The sequence below is a fragment of the Fusarium poae genome (genome assembly GCF_019609905.1).
Source record: "Fusarium poae strain DAOMC 252244 chromosome Unknown contig_4, whole genome shotgun sequence".
Lineage (NCBI taxonomy): Eukaryota > Fungi > Ascomycota > Sordariomycetes > Hypocreales > Nectriaceae > Fusarium > Fusarium poae.
Window position 1 is genome coordinate 244,158 of NW_025408662.1, and position 17,025 is coordinate 261,182.

Sequence of the window (17,025 nt, forward strand, 5' to 3'; positions counted from 1 at the left end):
TACCCGGACACCTCAGCCCATCGTACATATGAGTGAGCCAGTGGATAATGAGATAGCCAAAATAGGAATAGATATCACTCTCTTCAGACTCTGCTCCATTTGATTTTGATCTCAAAACGATTCCCCGTTCCTACCCCTAACTTGACTTTATGACCTAACCTTGACCGCACTGCGTCGTTTCAGCACGCGACTGATTGGGAGAAAGATCCAGAGGCGAAGGGCAGCACTCAGCGACTTGCGAGCCACTTTGTTCCAACTGAATATATCTTGTCCATTCCGCGCGCAACGCCGCTTTACACAAAACCCCCAGTAGGTTTCATATAGTTATATGTTCTGGCTCGCGTATACTTTGGTGATGACAACCTTGCGTCTGACAACACATGTCCTCTTTTGAACTGATTCGCCCAACTACGTCATCTATCCTGTTGCTTTCTTCCTTACTTTGAGGGTCACACGCAGACATGAACTTCTTCCAGTCCTGGCAGTCGATAACCCTTCGAGTAAGAGTAACTAATATCGCTTCAATAACTTGAGAGTTTGGAAGAAGTTTTGGTCTTCGCCAGCGGCATTGTCATTGGCATATTCATCGTCTGCAGAGGATGCAAGTGCTGAAGGTTGATGAGCCTTGATGCTGTTAAGATCAGCCGGTCCAATCCACAAGAAAGATCGTGCTAAAAGTTGATCAAATAGCGGGGAAGACTTTACTGCTTCTGGTGATCTGTAATAGAGTCAGAAGGAAACTTCCGGTACTTCCTATTTGAGAGAACACTGACCGACATAAATGGTTGGATACAAATCGATTCAGGACCATTACGAAACCAACCGAGGCAATGTAGACTGCCACCCCTCCAGGCAGCCCAGATGACTCTATAGCCAAGATAGCACCTAGGAAGACAGACTGGGCGTATATTGTGGCTTGAGATTGAACCTTCGTCAACCTGATTCTCTTAGAGGCGAAGATGAGAAACCTGGTGTACAGAAAAGCATGTAGTAGTTTGACGACAGCTCCATGCATCCAAGGATCCTTGCGAATGACCGTGACAACCGCGAGTACCGGTCGTATGATGGCGGGCGCCTGATAAGCCGCCCTTGTAGTTTTATTGCCCCTCAATAACGGCCTGGCAAGCTTCAGGGTTGTCAGAGAGTGGACCAGACACAGGATTGTGTCCACGATATCTGGCAGCGCGGCGTCATCCATGGAATGCAGATAGTATTTGGCCAACTCCGTTATCCCAGACAGTATATGTAGCACCAAGGTCAAAAGCCTATCCCGATGCCAACTGGAACGATAGACCGGCAAACTACGGCGTGTGTGGCAGCAAGAACATATCCTAATACCCTGGATACTATGTGAAAGGCAATCGTCCGTCGATGGTTACAATGAAGACGCATTGTATTATCGCTGCAACACTTGACTGGCAAAGCAATGCTGTCTGTTTCAGAATTCAAGTAATATTGAGCTTAATCTAAACCTGGTTGCATACCGAATTTTATCGAACACAAGTGAAAATGATGTGCATGTGCGCCGAGAAGTTACGCTAAACCGTACCCTCACTTCTGGCGTAAAGGATCCTTCCGGTCCAAAAACAACATGCTTTTTTGAAAAGTCTAGATTGGGCCCTCTGGGTACATGGCTCTACCTCATAAGCAAATGCTCTGTCATAATTTGGCTACCTTATGGGTGGATGAGCAATGTTTGACTCAGCGAGTGAAGGACTCAGAAGCACCGCTACCGCCTGGAGTTCCGGGTCGCGAATCTGGGGTAGTGGAGATAGATCGACAGTACGAGCCATAAGTACTGCGGCTTGCGTCAATGATGTAAGTACATCGAGATACTGGCTTTCTGTGGCTGGCCAGGGTGTACCCAGTGCGGGTTTATACTTAAGCCAGATATGTGAGGCTTTGTTTATAAACGAGAGTTATTGTTGGTGAGGAAGGTGCAAGTTCACTACAACATACATCGCTGACGACTATTAAGACTCCTCTTTTGACAATCATATAGGTTGCACGATATGAGAATAGAAATACAAGGTACTCTTGCTGTTAAACATTGAAATTGAAACCCTATATTGTTCTACTGATATAACCCTCAAATACAGATACTAACGTGAAGATAAAGAGAATTCTGGGACATAGAAAAAAGATCTGAAGATCAAAGCCACATAAAAACTATACAATTAAACTGTTATGACATAAGACTGAGCAGCCTTCACGAAAAAAAGAAAACGTCTGATTTGAGCATCAAAGGAGTGAAAATGGACCAAGAGAAAAAGCTTCGTCCTTGAGTTTAATGCTAACCCTGGTCAGGATTGTTGAAGTCGCAACATCGAGCTTAGTAAATGTAACGCTTGGTCTTGCAATCTCTGTGGGTCGTTATCGCCGTTGTGGATTTTAAAACCCTGCCTAGTCATTGCTTTATCAGGAGGCCATTGCTGTTGGGCGAGGTGTGAACCGAGGCTGTCTCATTCCATTGAACATTCCACTACTCCGAGGTCGCGGTGAACCATTTGGGTTCGAAGTGGTATGACGTATGCTGGGCTGTCTCGCTGATGTGTGTTTTGTCTGGGATCTACTTTGTGGAGGAGTACCAATTTGTACATCAGAGTCTGCTAGAGGACTCTCCATAGACTGGACGACCTTCGAAGACTGGTATTCATCTGGTGGGATCGTCACTTCTCTAAATCTAGCCACATCGTCGTCAACTGGCGATGGCGACTTCTTGCGATCCTCGACAACAAACGTCTGTCCAGGATGCAGGGCCTGGTAATACTTTCTCTCATACCAGAAAGCCATCTTGAAAAGTCTATAATCCTGGAAGGCATTTTTATTTTCTCGGTTCCTGCGAACAGGATCATCTTTCGTTTTATAGTAATAGTAGTATCCCTCTGGTCGCCGTGCCTGGTACGTTTCACGATCGGATGGATCCTTCGGGTCATAATTGGCGCGCCACCATCCACGGTTCACAAACGTGATTTCTCCGTTAACCCGTCTTCCTATGATGAATATAGGTTGGCGCCATTTGAATTTGTCCGGATTTTCTGGATCGAGTCTGGACAAGAAATCACTATGGTTCATCTCTTTACCAGGTGCTGCCACGCCAAGGACGGTTTCCAGATCTTGCCAACTTTCAGGGTTTTGGCTAGCTTGGTACTTCTCCTCTGATAGGTGAGGTGCTTGTGCCGCATCGAAATTGTCGCTTTTCATACCTTCAATGCGAAAGATGCATCTGTCACCAACTGTATACATATTTATGTACTTGGGGCGTCTCCCTCCCCGCACAAGCGCTATCGTTTGCATGTTTGCTGGGGGTTTTCGGTTACCCGCTAGATCGCCCATAATTTCGTTGTATTCATCGTCTTCATCAGGAGGAGGGGGAGAAGACTGTGGTGTCTGCTGCCCCTGGGGAGACTGTGTTGTCTGCTGCACCATGGGAGACTGTGTTGTCTGCTGTCCCTGGGGAGACTGTGTTGTCTGTTGCCCCTGGGGAGCAGAGGAAAAAGAATTTGCTCCTCCTGACTGGGACTTAAACCCGAACAGGCCGTTCGTAGGTTTGGTTGATGTACCAAAGAAATTGGTCATGTCGTTGTTGTTCGACTTTTGTTTCTTAGAGTTGGGCTCAGCTACGCCTGGGCTAAAACTCCTATATTCACGAGCTGCATCCGTATCTCCAGGTATCTTTACACCACGTTTGGTGGGCCCGTCTAGAATAAAATGGTTTTCATCAGATGAAGTACCGCCGTTCTGTCCAAATGAATTATTGCCGTTCTGTCCAGATGAAGTACCGCCATTCTGTCCAGATGAATCATCGCCGTTGAGTCCAAAAAAAGTACCGCCGTTCTGTCCAGGTGGAGTACCACTGGTCTGTCCAGATGGAGTACCATCGTTCTGTCCAGGTGGAGTACCATCGTTCTGTCCAGGTGGAGTACCACTGGTCTGTCCAGATGAATTGTCATCTGCCTGGGAAGAGGGGCTTTCGCTCTGTTCGTTTACTCTATTTCCTGCTTCTTGGGTATCACCCATCGGCAAATCTTCAACTGGCGATTCTACCTTGACGTTATTTTGCACAGAAGTCATGTTCACGATATTATACAAAGATGTCTGTGTCAAATTCTGAGATACTTGGGCATCCTACACAGCTTATATACATAGAGGGGTCTTACAATAATCACACAAGAGTGCCATTTCGGCCGAAAGAGAACAAATTTGACAATAACTACTTTGATCATGCCATCAATATCACGACTAAGCAAGTCAGTCTTGCAGGTCAAATTCATCCGCAACAACATAGTTATTGCCTTTCATGGCCTTCATTCGTCACTGAAGCAACAAAGTGTCCGCTGGCGGTCAAGCCTGTATGGGACGGCAACTTTTACATTGCTCAACTCACGGTCCCAGTTCAGTTGTTGCTACCCTTGCAGTCCTGGGCTCTAATTTCGGCCGCTAGCCTATTTTTCATTAAATGTAAGATAAGCTTTCGCTCACAGATCATGGCAGTGGCTCATGCAGCTTTTACAGTATGTAAAGCTAGAAATGTCGGGAACATGGCTAAGCATGCACCAGTCTCCACGAAGGCTGATTATCGACTCCAATAGGCAGATGTTATCATCCCTCTGCGACCAGAGAAGGCCTTAGTGAAAGGAAGATATTGACCTACGCTATCAATTGTTTATCCATAATGACTTCACCGAGAGCAAGGAGTTGCGCTCCGATCTGGCCTTTCTTTTGCAAGACTCATTCTGAGCATGTCTATATGTACCGTAACCAGACGATCTCTACCATTTAGAAGCTATTATTGGTAAGGTTTGGATGATAGTATGTGATAATGACAAACATTCCAAGTAGACAGTGTCAACCATCACGGCTTTTGCAGTGCTCTGTGCACTGTCGTAAGCCACAAGTGCTACGGGTCAGTCAGTTCGCGAAAGCTTATCTTAGATTCAATGAAAATAGGCTAGTGGCCTCTAATTTCGGCCGGGAATATATGAACCTATCTTCATAGTAAATTTGGGACATCAGTCACAGCTGTCACCTGATAATGTGTACACGATTTTCTTGCCTTCCATGGAGCATATTTGCTTTGACCTCAAATATGTGTCAAAAAATGTTGGAGAAAGGCTCGGTGATCTAGATTGGAACAATACAGCGGTAGGATGGATGCTGAACGAAACCATTAGTGCATGGTCTATCCATAGCCGGTATAGCTTCCATATGATAAAGTGATAAAGTATTGAGCATTTGCACCTTCCGTTCCAAAAACAAAATGCTCTTTGTAAAGTCTAGGGTGGGGTCGTTACGGTACATGTCCCTACCTCATAAGCAGTCATTTTGTCACAACTTGGCCGCGTATAAGCAACTTCTGGCTGACGGAATGAGATACTCAGAAGAACCACCGCTACCTAGAGGTTTGGGTCATAAATCCGGGGAAGTGGGGACAATGTGACAATGTGAGTCGTGAGTACTATCGCTGAAGTCCGTCAGGGAAGTCCACAAATTTGCGGGCCATCAGTCATTTGTCGAAGCGTGCACAGTGTGCATATATACCTGTCACGAGAGATGGAGGCTCTTCTTAATTAACGGGAGTTATTGTCGGAGAGGAAGGTGCAAGTGCTTAATACTGCAAGCATTGGGATCGTACGCAACACCAAGACCAGGAAATAGTACGACCTGCAACATTCTCGCGTCTATTTTGGCTTGCACATGGTGTTAGCACCATCTTTTCTTTTCTTTCTTTCTTTCATTTCTCTTTTCAGTTCCACTGATTCAAAAGACGCTCATACGGCCTGTTCTCTCGCTTTCTAGTCTTTTTTTCTTTGTTTTCTTCCGTTTCTAAACGTGACAATAAACTATACAGATACTCATGAATAATGATGTCTTTCAAATGCTTTGGCCGGCCTCACTCAGCACATGGACCCCGCTGCCTACGAGAACGTGATGAAAAAGAAATCATCCTGCCATCCATTGAGCGAGACTCTCGATGTTATCAATGGCCAAAATTTGGAATCAAAGTATGGTCTAGCAAACTCATTTCTCGGCTGTACCCAAGGGAGGTTAATCAAGATTTCGAGCGGTCTTTGGCGCCCTCGCCAGGTTTGCCTTCAGGCCCAGAGTCACATACTGAGCACTACGAAACAAATCGTCTCCGTAGTAGGAGTGTCTCTGGATAGAGCGAAACCTCTTCTTCCTATCCTTCTACACCTGACACGAAGCCGAAGAGTTACCCCATGACTTGTGCTTTGTAGGTTCAAGCTCCTCAACTCGATCAGAAGGAGTGACGTGATGTGGCCCAAGACTATTCATTATCATTATTACCTTATCTTCTTTGGAAGGGGGACTACGACAGGAGGAGAAAAATATTTCGAAAACATAGTGCATGAGCATAGATTGAAATAGTAAACCTAGTATCGTAAACCTGTGTACATACATACGAGTGTGCCTTCAAAAGCGAAACGTTGATTCCCCCCTTAGCCACTGGTCAGTTTGGTTATGTATGCCATCTTTTACGATGTTTATTCCAATCAAGATTTCCTATAGCTAATCCATTGTGGTCAGTACAACCAGAAAAGCCCTTTCATATTCCCTTGCCACTGCTTCAATGCTCCTTGTAGGGTGAGAGAGGAAGCCACAACTCTTCGATATTGTGGATGATAATCATCTGAACCAGGATAGTAATCTCGATTACCTTTTAGAGTTTTGAGTTGTATTTGCCACCGCTGGGCTGGACGAAGCAAAATAAGCCATTGGTAAAGTCATTCCACTTTTCTTCGGACACAATCGGCGCCGTTATATAATCGTCGACTGGATCACGATGAAGTGACTCTGACCTAATTTGAGCTAGGGTTGATTCGTATTGCTCGTCTAGCAGGGGGTCTCCACATCTCGCTTTGCCCATGCTTTGGGCTGACAAATAGATCAAAGGCTTGCTCGCAGATAGACGTTCATACAGTTCCAGTACGTCCGAAGAAATCCCTGCCTGCTGGGCGGCTTCGTAAGCCATGCGGTGACCGATGGCTTCGACCAGCGGTCGGCATAACGGAAGAACATGTTGATTGAAAGCTTGGCTCCGATGCTGTCTGTATCCTCCAACCTCCGTGAGACGTGATTGGATGTCGTTCATCAAGCCCTGCTCCTGCTGCGCCAGGAGCGTTAAGGCATTCTGGCATGTTGGAAGCTTCAGTTTGCCGCCAAGGAGCTCAGACACCAAACCTAAAATGTTTCAGTCAGCAAGGCACCGCCAGGCTCTGTCTTAGCAGCGAGTGAAGATTTAGGTACGTACGGATGCATAGCACCAGCGTGTCGCCTTCGGCTATGGAGTTCCCTTGGAAAGTCAAGTCCAGTTCACTGATCTGGTTGAAGGCAAAAAGTCCTTGCCAACCGCACCTTTCTGTGAGGTCCCTCAAGACCCGCGATGCTTTGATCACTGTTGCCTTGAAGATGGTGGCGCGCGCATGTTGCTCCGGGCGGGCAGGGTTGGAGCACATTCCCACAGTCCAGTGCGCAAAGGCCGTCAGAACCTTCACCTGGACCCATCCTTCGACGATAGGGCGTTGCTGGGTGCTGAAATTCATAGATGCGTATTGTTGTACAATAGTTGTATGTTGTGAGGTAGTGTTGTACAACTTTACAACAGTTGTACAACAATAAGGTCACGTGCAACGACAAAACGGGTAGAATTAAGATGCCATGGCTCTATATCTTCGTCTATAACATTTTAGTCATCTTGTAAGACTTCCGAACCCTTCCAATTTGAGTCTTGTTCTTCTCAAGAAACTCCACACGAAAGAAGCTGTAGAAGTCCCAGCCCAGCCGCTCGATGGCTGTTAATTGAGCAGATGTTGAATTAATAGGCGATGAGCTATCCATAGTCGAGATTCTCGGAATAAGTGCTTAAGCATATGGCACACTAATGGTGCCTAAAGCGTCTAGGATTTGCAGTGAGATTCATAGAATCAAAAACAATAAAGACAGGGCAGCTCGGCCATAGCATTGATTGAAAAGTCATCACTCGCATGTGGAAAACATCGAGTCGAAGAAACCTCTTAACTTCTATCTAATGAGGGACTGGGAGCTGGCTTCCTGTAGCTATGTTTCGTCATAAGCAGCATTGATGGTCTTTAGGCAGCCGTATGCTGCCTTGCGCTACCTAGTTGTGATGTGGCGTTCGTGCTGTCCGTGAAACTATTCACGACAGTTATCCTTGGCCGTGAAAGAGCTTATCCGAGGAGTAAAGAGAACATAAACTTATATGTCTGTCTGCTAACGGTGGGCGCCTAAGAGCCATAAACGTGCCACGGGCCGTAGCCATCAGTGAGGTCGCTTACTACTCAGCCGGTGGCGGATAGCTTCACGGCGTAACAAGGCCATCGTGACACGTCACGTTTCTGGTGTATACCTACGATAAAACCAATATCTGATTAGCTAACACTACCAACTTGGCCAATTATATGAAGCGCTTTATTGTTGTACAACAGTTGTTTGGGAAGTCCGGTTGTGTTGTACAGCTTCAACAAAGTAGTGTTGTACAACTATACAACAGTTGTACTCATATAACAACACTACAATACGCATGTATGCTGAAATTGATGATTGGCATAGTTTAATGTCCATCTGGTGACAGGATAGTCCTTCGTTCGCTGTAGAGAGCAGCGATGCGCGTTCCCACACGCATGGCAGATATGCCCATGATCGAGAGCGACAACGTTCCAACAGCAACCCGCCAAATCTGACGCAGAAACTCGGCACGCTCATGCTTTGGTTTGGAAGTAGAACCGAGAAGAGCACTTGGTGGTAGCTGAACATGATGAAACGTAGTGATTGCATGATCCAGCGGTTTGGTACCTGGTCTTGAAAGTAATATTCGCAACGAAACCCCAGGACGCATCGCACCCGCATCGCTAAGAAAGACAACGAATGGCTTTACCCCTTGGCTCTTTCCGTGAACTATCAAGCGAGCAAAAACTATTGCAACCCGTGGTATGCCACAGTACGGTGTCGGGGGGGCATTGCCTTTGATGCTGCTTTGTTTGGGGTGTGCAGGTCGAAGGAATCTTACTGTCGAAATGAAAATCCCAAAACTTCTCAGTAAGGGCTTCGATGTCATGCAAACTCAGGCCTAACGCGAATTAGACTTGGTCGATTTCACTCTCGAAAATATCATATACGCACCGCTATGCTGGCACATCAGCTTGGCTCTCCCATAATGCAGCGCCACCTCCTCTTCCTTCGCCGGGGGAACAAGATCATGGTGGCTTTGCCAGACCTCGTGATCGAGGATTGCCTTGGTTTGAAACATCGATTATCAGGTTATAAGAGCCACCCGATGATTTGAAAACTGATGGAAGACTCCGAATCCGCCTCAACAGATTCCTCGCTGCTATGGTTCATGCAGGGTTTGCCAATGAGACTTGAGCGACTTGATCTTGTTATGATATAACAATCTTTACCGGCTTTCTAGGAAGCTAGCAAATCTTACGAAGTTTATGAGACTCTTAGATGATACGCTAAACTACCGCCCGGTGGATAGTTGAACGGAAGCGCCATCCAACATGGGTAGAACCAGTTCGATACTAGACAATATTGAATTGAGATGCGATAATTGATGTCAAGTCTACTTGCAACGGCTTCGGCAGCCTAAATGATGGCGCCAAGTCATTTTTAAGACGCAATTTTAGGCTCACTAGACCTTTTTGAGCCTGCACGATGGTCAGGCTGACGGTGTTAAAGGCCACAAGTGGTCATTCTTGTTCAGGGTAATGGATGTCGTTGCAAGGAGACGGGGCAAGCCAGTGCAATGTCGGCACATACCGAACTTAGCCACATTAGCCGCAGAGTACCCGCTGTTGATTTTGTTCATCACTGTATTCGAGTCAGGCGTTTCAAGTCACTATCGTTGACCTGAGGCTAGTGGATGCTTCGTCCATTATTGATCGGGATGCAGACTGGTGTCAGCCTGTCAATATTTAGCGGTGTTTGGAGACAAAAATGAAGCATGTCCAGGATGAACTGTTTCGTACAAAACAGGACACGTCCCTGACTGGCTATCGCCCGACGTGTCTGTCTTTCAGCATTCATTGTGTGATGTTGACTTCGAAAAGACTGGCGTGTGACGTTTTGTGCCTTAGCAAACTCAAACTGTATGCTGTAGCATGCGGCCGTTTAGGGTTCACTGTGTCGCGTCGTGTAGATACAAATAAAGAATTGTCGCCATCTGTGGTTCCTGAGAATTGGTTGAAAGTCCTTTGCCTGGCACACGTGCACATGTGTTTGATTTTCCAATCATGAATGCAATCTCATTCAAACTTCGCGACTGCTCGCAAGATTGCCGAAGCGTGAATAATCAAGCCGATAGGGACCCTTATATTCCATATCTACCTTCGTCAAGAAAGCTGCCCACCGGTTTGATCGCAGGACTGAACGCTGAAGAGGACTGCAGTTCAGGTGCGGGAAGCCATCACTCATGGTTCCTCAGGGCCAACAGCTGCTTGATAGAATGGATCTGTCCTGATTGTGAAGGTCCAGAGCAAGGCATGTTTTTCGAATGCCACTACTGTAGACGTGTGAAATGTAGGCGATGCGTGTAAACCGAACCTTTGTACAGGTTCAGGGAACCTATATGCGAAACCTTTTCTTCTACGCATATGTTTCTTTCCGTTCTCATTCACCGCAGTGGCGATAGTAAGCTTTTACCGAAGTCGGTCGTCGAAACGCCGATAGTTCCTTCTTAAAGATCCGAGGAAAGTCTTCCGGTTTTCCTGTGATCGCAAACTAATGATCTCCCTTCTCTAATTCTCTTCAAACCCGGCGCTAGGGTCGAAAACGATCACTCTTCGCTTTTGTGTTCTCTTGGTTTGGGGATGCGAGCCTAAAAAGGAAATTGAACTAAATGTCGCTGTCCGTGGCGAATATTGTATTGAAAATTCCAATAGGACACGATATCTTAACAATGAGCTGTCAGCTGGCTTCACCAGACTTACCGGTAGCAGCCTGCCAAGGTAAAGGAAGCACAATTATCCATAACTACTGTATTGAAGATAAACCTTTTCTATCACTGCCATAGGGTAGGGTGAAAATCGATGCCCCATTTCATCCTCGCTATCCCCCATGAGTATGCACATACAAGCCATCTTGAGTCTGCAGTTTCCCTTCGCTAGAACAGTTGAGCTTGATCTTTCGGAAACATGCTGATATTGACTGTTCTAATATAGTCCTGGCGAATGTCGGAGACCGTCGCGTTCAGCTCATCTATAGCTTCCAATAGCCTGTAGAAGAAATCTCTGTGATATGTGGCGTCCTCTCGCTGCTGTTGGGTTTCTTACATGAGACGTTCGTTTTCTTGTTCCAGAGTCCAGATGTTTTCCTGCAGCTGCATTCGAGTGGTTGCGTCGTAGGCTGCACTCGTCTCCATCATAGAAACTTGATGTCCTAATAAAGCTACGTCTTCACTCGTTCCGCCCCGTTCCGTTACATCCGCATCGAATGTTGGTATGCCGTATGGCGGCGGGCTTCCCGAACGCAGGTGGCCACCAGCGAAATCACCTTTGCTGAATGTGATGGCGTGAAAGCTTCTCCCGACTTCTCTGCAAAGCTTCTGGTATGCTTCAGGTTCGTGGTCTTCAAGTTCCCTGGAAAACAGATGTGCTACTTCTTTCGTATAGGTCCAAGTGTAGGCATCGCTCTGCTTCATCACCAAGCGTACATTGCCAGGTTCTAATTTGATACCGGTCCTCCTCTCTACTCTTTGTTAGGGGACACGAGTTCGGTTATCGTGGGTCATATACTCACCAATATGTGCTGTAAGCTTGTCCCTGCATCTTCGTAAAAGCAACCTGTCCTTGCTTGTATCTCTGGCGACACCATCGACTGCTTGGTATGAACCGAGTTGCTGCATATTCGATACTGTTGACTAGATCTTGGAGATGTGCGATGGGGTGATTCTGATCGCTTTGTATCCCTTTTCACTGTCTAGTGTATTCAAAGCGCATCTGATGGAAAGTGTCGTGGTTTTTAACTCTTCAAATCGCATATCGCAAGTAATTTCACCTCAGATGGATGCAAAAGGACTTCGTGGACTGGAGTCCGAACATAGCGGTTTGCTTTACGTTTCAAATACGCCAATCGCATAGATAAACTGCTACAAAGTCTAAGAATGAAGTCGCTCTCACGTCGAGGAGACCTTCCTTGGCTGAAAGAATATACTGCAACTTTTTCTGGCCAGGCAAGGTGCTCGATTGTTATGATCTACTATCCATGACAGGGCCATTGGTGGCCATTTTCAAACTCTGTGCTCATACGGCGCCGTAACGCTGATTTCTCGTCTCTGCAGTAGCAAGAGCCTGCTTATGGCCCTATTCTGTGTGTCTTGCACGCCATGCATCCAATCAACCGTACTCTTCAGAACTTCTAGCTCCCTGCACAATTCTTTCATTTTTTCCTGCATGTCAAAATTTGAGTCGAATGAGTCGTATGTGGGAGAGACGTCCAATGCGGGCTCGTATCCACTAGAAGTGGATTCAAGCTGCTGAATGTCCGGAATGGGATCAGTTTCAGGACAGGGGAGTAAAGGGACGCTCATGGCTCGGTGGAGTGTAATAGTCAGGCAGGTCCTGCCCATGATCAATTGTCCATTTCTCGCTCTCCGATTCAAGGCCTTGGAGTTGAAATGGTTGCGGAAGCGGTGACGTCATTTTCACATCCGGCGGGTGGAAAGAACAAGACAAGGTCGCAGTCTTTCCGGGCGTTCCAAGCATACTTATAGTTATACCTGCAACGTTATTGCAAACTCCCAATGATCAGTCCTTTGAACTCCTTGACGCCTCGATTTGATCGCTCTCTGAAAATCCGTTTTTGGCTCAGACGGAAACGGGTACAGGAAGGATAAGGGGTGCGAGATACGCTACTATCATAGCCCTTGCACCATATTCAATCAATCAGACTCCCACCAAGACGTGAAACTAAGGTGTCCGGGCCACAATAGAAATAGAAAAGGGTGCGTCGAGTGCCTCCGTGGTAATTTCAGACTATATTACTCCTATGTACTGTAGTGTAGCCCGTTTGTCTGACTTTCCTCAAAACCGCAGCCACTTGTGGTCACTCCTTTTACTGTACCTATGGCGAATTCAAGCCTTGAATCTCTCCTCACAGTACTGTAACCGTGTCTACCATGTTCGTAATAGGCTGCCGTGTTCTCGGCTTTGTCGAGTCGCTATGAACCAGATCAAAATCGTGTTGTCGCCTCCAAAACTTGTTGTTACGACATTGACACGTACTGCTCCAGATAGCGGAGCATCTAAAGACAAAAAGAAATGATCAGCCTCACAAGGCACACTTGGTCGTTGTAACGAAATAAAGACGCTGATACCTTTTGAGGGCATTTCTTGCATAAAAAGTCCATCTTCTGCTTGGTTTTGTGGCCTCCGGGCCAGGTAACGTAAATCATCAAGTCTTCTATGTTGTCTCCCTGACAGCCATCGATGTGAAAACTTTCGTTCTCCCACGTGCCCCGAGGAGGCTCCCACGTCGACTTCGGTGTGCGGCTTGGGCGGGCAAGGCGATAACTCTCACTCCTCTTGCCTGGTTTGATGCTGGGATTAGTGCCTGTCGGACTTGGTCGCTTGTTCGCAGACTTTCTAGCTCTTTTCCGCCTCTTGGCGAGGCTTGCAAAATAATTCTCCACCAACGCGTCGCCTCCGATTCTGTCCCCAATAGTCAGCCCAGTGGGTAAACGGCATGAGAACCAGGTAACTGACTCAAGATTCTCCTGGGGTTCCCATGTCCATTCCTTTCTGCTCTCGTGTCCCTGCCATTTGATATGGAAGTATGTGCATCCCTTTGGCCCATTAGTATCATGTGTGCAGAGGTCGTTGGAGATGTGAATGTTTTGAGTACAGGTATTTCTCTGACGTTCATTGTCTTCTAAATGTATGAGAGGGGGGAAGTGGACAAGTCCATTGAGAAGAAGTTTTTAGTGGCACGGTAAGCGCGAAAGTTGGGGAAAGGGGTAGCCGATCGAATAGAATCATCCTTCCTACCTTTTCATCATCGAAGTAGTGATCCTGGATGGAATCTACCAAGTATCTTATTGAAGTCAATATGTATCTCACGGCCCCAACCGCAGGCTGTGGGAGAGGTGGGTGTTGTGTTATTGCCACTCACATGCCATTATTCTCCTGGCCGTCCCCTTTAGCTATGGTCATGACACACCAGGATTGGAGATATGCGCACACGATGCTAAGCGGTCTGTACACTGATTTGGCACTGGACGAATTGAGAGATTTGCGTGGATACCTGTTGCAGAGCTGAGGGTGTAGTCAAAACAGTAAAAGAAGTAGACACTGCAATTGAATAGGAAGTGGGCAGAATGAGGATATTCCTCTTTTTTGGACTAAACCGAGACGTAGGTGCAGGGAAAACAAGGGTGGACCAGACGACAAAGGCCCAGTTCTGGAACGGATGTCTGCCGATGCTTGACAGGCACAAGGGCCTGAAGCAGACCTTCAACCGTAAAGTAGTACCCACTGACAAGGAAGTCAAGGGTTGTAGGGCCATTTCAGCCGCCTTTAAATTTCACTCCCTCTCGGCATCGCGCCATCCAGCTTCAGACCTCGTTCTTGATGAAATGATAATGGCGAGAATACATAAACGGCGGCTCCCGTGCTGCGTCCTTTCCTAGAAATACCTTGATGGTGATTCTTTCTGAAAAAATAATTTTGTAGTCACCTTTTAGTCGCCGACTTCGTGTCCGCCATTAATCAATTTCTAAGTATGAATCTTAAAATCGTCTCATCGACCTTTGTACTCTTACAAGTCACCACGGCACTACCAATCACTTTGTACGAGCAACGTTGGCCAGCAACTCGAATGGTAACAAGAGTCGAAGATACGTGTGCCCAGGAAACAAATTTCCTGGAAGGCGTTTCCGACGCACTCAAGACTGTTGCCTGTATTTTGCGTGATTATTCCTTTTGAGTTAGACGTCTTGGACAGCTTACCAGGGGACATGTAGAAAAGGTGGCGGTGGGGGAAAGAATACGGAGCGGGAAAGATAAGGAAAGTACGGTAAATCGACACTTGTCGAATAAGGAATTGTATGACACAGTCTGTCTAAGGGGGAAAACACGTCTGTTACAGAGGAGCCTCTTTCTGGCTGTCATAGTTTTTTGGGATACGATTTGGCACCTTCCTGAGGTTAAAGTACCGTACAGTGTCCCGTTTCTCAGGTGCCTTTGTGAGATTGCAGAGTTTAAGATGGATTACCGGCGACAGGGCACACCACCCGCATTACAACTATAGAAAATCAAAGTTCGGACGCAGTGTTTCAAGCCTAAAACTACCGTTTGGGGTGTCATATTGGATCCCCACCTTCCAGTCATTGAAAAACTTGCACAAAAGAGACAAGGTTATTACGATGACTTCGGTTCGATCAAACCAAGAAGCAGGTAAGGCCGATTACGATAACCAGGTAACACAATAGAAGTGATGGCATCCTAGCAAGCTATTACTAGTAACTAACAAGACCCAAGGATCTACAGGGTGGTGCGGGTCCAGCGTCAGTAGTTTCTAGTTTTAATGGAAGTACCCCAAAACGGACTAAGCGTGGCGCATGCCATGTACACAGCCAGAGTCGAAATCGACCCCGCCAGGTATCAGACATAACAGAGTCCAGTTATTTCGGCGTCCGGGCTTCAAAGATCCGTAGTATAATCGACTTACAACTACTCCCTTTTCATAAGAGCCAGCTCGAACTATCCGCATCATTTCTTCCGGTCATGCATGGAGTTCAAATCCACTTGGGATCACTGATACCCATCTAAATGCTGTTAGTGAGTACGAAGGGCAGGGATCATCCCATCGTCGGCAGTACGCGGGGCATGCGCCACGTTTAGTCCATTTTGGGGCACTCTCAATAAAACTACAATAACAAGTTACTGACGCTGAACTCGCACCACTCTGTATCATTTCGTGTTTGAAAAGCTGTTTTGGAAATTCACTTCAATCTGGGTGCTTTTCTGTCACCATGAGAACTCGATCGCAGCGGAGCCCTTCCACCAGTCTCGGCACCGCTAACACTAAAAGCCATTCAGCTCGAGCAGATTCATTGCCCAGCGTGGAGTGGGATCGTGCTGATGTGGATCACATGGAATTTGATGTGTCGACGAGCACGTATTACGTTTTTCTAAGATGGCCGAATGGGGATGTGTCTGAACATTCCAGAGAGGAAGCTTACGCAAAGTGTCCACAGCAGGTCAGTCAAGGCAAACCATCGTGGCATCCGGTGATTACGGTCTAATGGCTTCACAAGATGCTTCGATTCTATATAAGACATATCAAGCTAGTTTGAAAAACGGATAGCCCTACACGACCATGAATAGAAAAGCCTCAACTACGTGTGGCCGGGTGAGGAGTAGGTGAAATATCTTGTCAAGAATCGTGCCCCATTTTTCAATAATATGGGGGTGTGGTGGTCTGGGGTAGCCACAACATGGAAGAATACTAGGCATTATTGCACCAAGTCTTTTTACTACACTCCTGATGCTAGGGCTTGGTTAGCATAACAAGAACGTTTTAAAACTTGAACAACCTGAGATTATCAATCACTCAACCGAGACTTATTTTGGCCAAGGCCTCGCTGCGTTCACGTATTTTAAATGTCATTCGAACAAAAGGATAGAAAAGGCATTTAGACGCTCAATTCGAAAGTTACGAGAATATCAACATTCTGACGACAAACATGCTATGTAGCGAGCGAATCTTGAAGATTAACGTCCTGTTTGGGGTTTTCTGGTCTATACTGGGATTGATCGTACAACCATAATCGTACGTGTCTATTTTGAATAAATGTTTGGTAATTGAAACCTTTGTCTACATCGCACTCTCTTTGTTCTCGGGTGTGACATGGATATCTTCATGCGTTGGCTGTCTCCATTCCCAAAGTTCGCAGCAGTTACGTGCAGCTTCTAGAATTTCCGAACAAGAAAAGAAGAAAAGAAGAAGAAAAAAACAGATCTTCGGTAGGTCAGCTACGAGGAGGCG

At 46.5% G+C, this 17,025-nt stretch overlaps 5 protein-coding genes across 5 annotated transcripts; all 5 read right to left on the bottom strand.

The window, feature by feature from the left end:
* Positions 1–510: 510 nt before the first annotated feature.
* Positions 511–1,198, bottom strand: FPOAC1_013922 (uncharacterized protein; the record flags this gene model as incomplete). The annotated part of the gene is made up of 2 exons (XM_044858262.1): positions 511–718; positions 774–1,198. The coding sequence occupies 2 exons, from the start codon at positions 1,196–1,198 to the stop codon at positions 511–513; spliced, it is 633 nt and encodes a 210-aa protein (XP_044700718.1).
* A 1,220-nt stretch (positions 1,199–2,418) lies between these two features.
* FPOAC1_013923 (uncharacterized protein) lies at positions 2,419–4,074 on the bottom strand (the record flags this gene model as incomplete). The annotated part of the gene is made up of 1 exon (XM_044858263.1): positions 2,419–4,074. One exon carries the CDS (start codon positions 4,072–4,074, stop codon positions 2,419–2,421), a length of 1,656 nt encoding a protein of 551 aa, XP_044700719.1.
* Positions 4,075–6,682: 2,608 nt separating this feature from the next.
* Positions 6,683–7,565, bottom strand: FPOAC1_013924 (uncharacterized protein; the record flags this gene model as incomplete). Its single annotated transcript, XM_044858264.1, has 2 exons — positions 6,683–7,203; positions 7,274–7,565. 2 exons carry the CDS (start codon positions 7,563–7,565, stop codon positions 6,683–6,685), a joined length of 813 nt encoding a protein of 270 aa, XP_044700720.1.
* Positions 7,566–8,593: 1,028 nt separating this feature from the next.
* Positions 8,594–9,289, bottom strand: FPOAC1_013925 (uncharacterized protein; the record flags this gene model as incomplete). The annotated part of the gene is made up of 3 exons (XM_044858265.1): positions 8,594–8,835; positions 9,050–9,109; positions 9,163–9,289. 3 exons carry the CDS (start codon positions 9,287–9,289, stop codon positions 8,594–8,596), a joined length of 429 nt encoding a protein of 142 aa, XP_044700721.1.
* Positions 9,290–11,308: 2,019 nt separating this feature from the next.
* On the bottom strand, positions 11,309–11,884 carry FPOAC1_013926 (uncharacterized protein; the record flags this gene model as incomplete). Its single annotated transcript, XM_044858266.1, has 2 exons — positions 11,309–11,727; positions 11,779–11,884. The coding sequence occupies 2 exons, from the start codon at positions 11,882–11,884 to the stop codon at positions 11,309–11,311; spliced, it is 525 nt and encodes a 174-aa protein (XP_044700722.1).
* Positions 11,885–17,025: the final 5,141 nt, after the last annotated feature.